This window comes from Corylus avellana, chromosome ca4 (genome assembly GCF_901000735.1).
Source record: "Corylus avellana chromosome ca4, CavTom2PMs-1.0".
In the NCBI taxonomy this organism is placed as follows: domain Eukaryota; kingdom Viridiplantae; phylum Streptophyta; class Magnoliopsida; order Fagales; family Betulaceae; genus Corylus; species Corylus avellana.
Window position 1 is genome coordinate 846642 of NC_081544.1, and position 4632 is coordinate 851273.

The following is a 4632-nucleotide window of genomic DNA, read 5'->3' on the forward strand; positions in this document are numbered from 1 at the left end:
AAAAAAAAAAAAAAAAAAACCGGTGAGTTTTAGTCCCTACATGCGTGCTGTCCTGGTTCTATCTAGTTGAGGAGCAGGAAGAGGAAGAGCCAGAAGCAACGGAACCTACCAACTAAACGGTGCGTTTCGATCCTATCTTAGCTGTGGTCTTCGTTCTTCTTATTCTTTGGGTACCGAGCAGCCATTATACTGGATGCGATTACTGTGGAATCTTTGTTCAATTACACGAAACACGCGTTTGTTGATTGAGACAATCACATATTGCCTTCTTTTCATTTGGACTTTTGTTCAATTCTTGCAAATTTTGTTTTTGTTTTTTTTTGTTTTTGATGCGTACAAATATTTACATGCTGTCAAATATGTGATTAATTAAATATTATTTGATTTTGCTTTCCTCCATTTTTTTGTCAATTTGATTTTTTGCTTTCATTTTTTTTTTAATCTGGGTTTTGCTATATTTGTGCGTGTTTGTTCTTATTGGGTTTTGATGAATGATGGAGCTTTGCATTTCTTGATTCATGTATTTCTAGATTTTCTATTGCTGCTTATGGGTATATTTGTTTCCTTGTATTGTTAATTTGCATATATTTGTGTGTTCTTGCTGGGTTTTTGATCAGTGATGGAGCTTTCTGTTTCTTGATTCGTGTACTTCCGGATTTTTGATTGTTGCTTTTAGGGGTAAATTTGGTTCTTTCTATTGTCAAATATTGTTATGTGAAAAAATGAAAGATCTTTAATTTTTAATTTTTTGATCCCTTTTGCTTTAATTTGCTTTGGAACGCAATTGGAGGCACAATCTCAGATTCATGCTTTGTCTTTCATTTGGGGAAAATTGCATTTGTAGGGTTAAACGTTGCTGGTTTGGTTGTTGCAGGTTGCTACAGCTTGAAGCGATTTTGTTAGAAAAATAGAAAAGAAATAAGATAAAAAGGAAAATGCATCCTCCTTTAACACTACACAAGCACCCGATGTGTGCCGAAGTGAGTCCATCTTCATCTTCTAGCTTTATTCATGATTTACTATCCACAATTTCTTTAGGTTTAAAAATCTCTTCTTTTTATTTTGTGGAGGCTAACTTTAAATGGATAGCTTTGACAGGATATATTTATTAATTTTCTTGGTTCTTATTATGAGATATATGGTCCTAGGATTTTGAGCCAAATCCGAGTAGTTGGGATATGTCTAGATTGAGTAGCAATAAGTAAGAGGAAAGGTGATTTTGGCATGGTAACCCTCCTATCATCTATGAGCAAGAGAAGTTGGAATAGTTTTATGGCAATCAATGTAAAGTGAACTGTGTTTTGCTTCACAAACTATAAATGTTCATGTCATAATTTTGATTCTTATGTCCCGTTCGATCTTTGGAAGCATTTCATTCATTTTTTTTTTCCTTTCTTCAAATCAAATGTTGGAAGATGATGAACAAGTGGATAGATGTTGGTATGATTGTTGTACCTGATTTTGTGCAGATTATTGAAGAGTTCCAGAAGTGTCATATAGACCATCCCATTGGGAAATTCTTTGGTGAATGTACAGATCTCAAAATAAAGCTTGATCGTTGTTTCAGGGAGGAGGTGAGTTTTCATTATATGGGTCTTGGTTTTTCTCTGGTTGGGATCTTTATTTTATTATTCCCATAACAAGATCTTCAATTTCTTTTGACAGAAATCTCTGAAGCAGAAAGCAAACTTTGAGCAGAGTAAGAAATTGAAGGAAAGACTACAAGCTTTTAGGAAGGAAACTGCTGAAGAGAACAACCTTGTACAAAGTTAATGGGGAAGTGAGAGATCAACATCTTCATGGTAAACAGAAGTTTGAGGATTACTCCAAGAGCACTCATCCATGAACTGTTGCTGGTGCAAATAACATAAAGAAACTGTTGTTGTAGGAAACATGACTTGATATTTTGTTGCACATGATGATTTCATGGTGCTTATTTGTTCCGTTGAATTCGTGGGAATTAATCACATTTGTATTTCCTATTTAAGCTATTCACTTTTTAGTTGCTGGAGAGGGCTATTTGATAATTATGCATGTAATATTTTTTATCCATTTCTGGCTTTGCAACAAGATCGTCACCTAATCACATTTCATTGATAGATTCCTCGGTAAACATAAATAAATATATACATGTCTTAAAAGCTACATCAATTTTAGAGACATAAAGAGAATATAAGGTGACATTTAGCATTACCGCCATTACTCGACAAATTAAACTCGACGTTAGCCAAAAGTAGGTATAGTGTCACGCTCAACATCCCAAAACGGCATGATAACATCTGTCACTGCAACAAACTCTAATAAAATCTGAAAATTGAAACAATACAACCAAAGCAACTAAAAATTCATCAACACAATGTCAAAAGTTCACATATTATCGGTGTCCACATACCATAAAAAACCAAACATGAAGTACAATAATAACAAGAACTCCTTAGGATAAAAGACCACAATAGCAATTCCAACAAATTCTAAAATCCCCTGTGAAACGGAAGGTCTCCAAAAACAACAATTTAAGTAAATCAAAAACATAAACATGTCCACTGCTCCATAAACTAAAATACTGAGACAACTTAGCAAATTCTCACGAACACGCACCAAAAGACTCCAAATCCTCCAAGGCTGTCTAGCTAGAAGGATCCTGATCTTCTGTATCATCTGAAAAATGTTAATAAGATTTAATGAGTCACCTTAGCAAATAGAATTTGGTTAATCCAAGTGTGAGATAGTAATTAAATGAGTATAACAACATGAGAAGTTTACTTCATAATTTCAAAACAATTACAAAACACTTTTCTGTACATTACTTACAATTCAATGTGAGTATCAAAGAATGCTTTATGGCCATCTTCTAACAGAAAATTTTATTGTATACTGTGTTGCTGAATTTGATTAGAACAAGAAAATAAACTTCAATTAGCAGAGGCTATAATCTAACTATTGTTTCAATTAAAGCCAGACCATTTGGTTACTAAAAAGGAAAGAAAATTTGGATTCTCTTTAATGATATGCCATACAAACATAATAACAAGCCACATTTATCGAATCAACATAACCTTCATCTTAGATTTTAGAATGGAAGCAAGAGGGTAATTTTTCTGCTCACCTAAAACTTCAAACAACATACATTTAAACCATAATATCTATGACATATAAAGCAAGATGAAAATGTAATGGAAAAAAAAAGGTAGTCCTAAGCCAAACAAGATTCGGGCTTTCCCAAGTAGCATATTGAAATTGAAAGTACTTGAAAAGGTAGGTTTGGCTATACAAAGCTCATTTACTTTAAGCTAAATTGCTGTCATAACTAGGGTACGGAAACACACAAAAATTTATCATTAAATATTTGGGACAACTATGAGCGCCAATGATCAAAGATTGTGACAATCATGAAAACTCACAAATTCAGGTTTCAAACACAATCACACATGTCAAGATAATAGGCATGTAATACACCTTGAAAGAAAATAACATGAGGACCTTCAATGACATTCCTACCACCAACTTACACACATGAAGGGCTGTCGAGAAGGATAAAATGAAAACCACTAGTTGAAGCTGCATATAGATCGTAGTCTTTCTTCAATGGCTTCTTGTTGCCATTCCAATGCATTCCACCATGATCGTTGGACTTCAATACATTCCAAATTGATTGCATTCTCGTTGCTGAAGGGCAATTTTGTCAATAATGGGCACATAGATATCACAATCTTCTTCAAAGATGACCACTTTATTAAGTCATTAACGCAGATGCTTCTTAGTTTTGGAAGATCAAGAAGTACTAGTTTCTTCAAACTTGGAAGCACATCAGGTTCCAACCCCCCGTTTTCAGACTCCATAATTACTTCTTCGATTCCAGAACAATCTTCAACTTTTAAGTCTTGAAGTTTAGGAAGTTGAGCAATCATGTTGTTGGAGAAGATCTTCTTTAAACTCGGACATTTGCATAAAGTTAGATTCTTTAGTCGGCCAAGGCTTCCAGTATGAACAGGTCCTTCCCAAATGCTTGCTAATTTTGGGACATTATATATGTACATCACTTCTAAGCCTTCCAATGCACTTCCTTGTACTCTATTACCATCAACAATAGTTTCAATTTCACTGCATCCTTCAATCAAGCAACCTCGCATCTTGTTGATACTCTTGATATCAAAATCTGATAGATTTTTAGCTCCCTTGTGGCCTATCAATTCAAATGCATCAGTTTCTGCAAGAACCTCTGAAATTGCAGGATGTACACCTTCACCATTTACAAACTTCAAACACCTCCTGATTTGATATTCAAAATAGTCAAGAATTTGATATTTGGTTGAGTCATGGTGACCAACAGAAAATTGGAATGTGAAGTAGAGATCCTTCCATGAAGGACTCGTTGAGATGAAAAACTCAAGACAGTCCATGCTAGGAAAACAAATCGAAAGTGAAGTCAAATGTGTCAAGGTAGCCACCTCCTCAATAATGGCTTTTACAACCTCCTCCCACCTTTGATTATTTGGATCTACATCAATTCTTAGTTCTTCCAATAAAGAAAGTTTTGACAAAACATTTCTACGAAGCTCCACACCCCTTGACTGTCCCATGCCAAAATTTGACAATGACATACGTAAACACTTCAACTGAGTCAAACATCCA

At 34.5% G+C, this 4632-nt stretch overlaps 1 protein-coding gene and 1 long non-coding RNA gene across 5 annotated transcripts; one reads left to right on the plus strand and one right to left on the minus strand.

Moving 5' to 3' along the window:
* The first annotated feature begins 68 nt into the window (after positions 1-68).
* Positions 69-1629, plus strand: LOC132180084 (uncharacterized). Its single transcript, XR_009440016.1, has 3 exons — positions 69-119; positions 875-980; positions 1470-1629. It is a non-coding gene; the product is annotated as an uncharacterized LOC132180084 (long non-coding RNA).
* A 694-nt stretch (positions 1630-2323) lies between these two features.
* On the minus strand, positions 2324-4626 carry LOC132180083 (disease resistance protein RPS2-like). 4 transcript variants are annotated; one of them, XR_009440015.1, is made up of 3 exons: positions 3514-4626; positions 2812-2882; positions 2324-2658 (listed from the first exon to the last, which is right to left on the minus strand). XR_009440015.1 is itself a non-coding variant. In XM_059592930.1 (2 exons), exon 1 carries the CDS (start codon positions 4599-4601, stop codon positions 3549-3551), a length of 1053 nt encoding a protein of 350 aa, XP_059448913.1. In that variant the 5' UTR covers positions 4602-4626; the 3' UTR covers positions 2324-2658; positions 3514-3548. The 4 variants fall into 4 exon arrangements, 2 of the variants coding, with proteins under 2 accessions (XP_059448913.1, XP_059448912.1); XR_009440014.1 differs by lacking the exon at positions 2812-2882 and having other exon boundaries at positions 3499-4626; XM_059592930.1 differs by lacking the exon at positions 2812-2882.
* Between the last annotated feature and the right edge of the window lie 6 nt (positions 4627-4632).

What these genes read in the sequence shown, in the direction of transcription:
- LOC132180083 (XM_059592930.1), bottom strand. Translation starts at nt 4,601, where the DNA reads ATGTCATTGTCAAATTTTGGCATGGGACAGTCAAGGGGTGTGGAGCTT.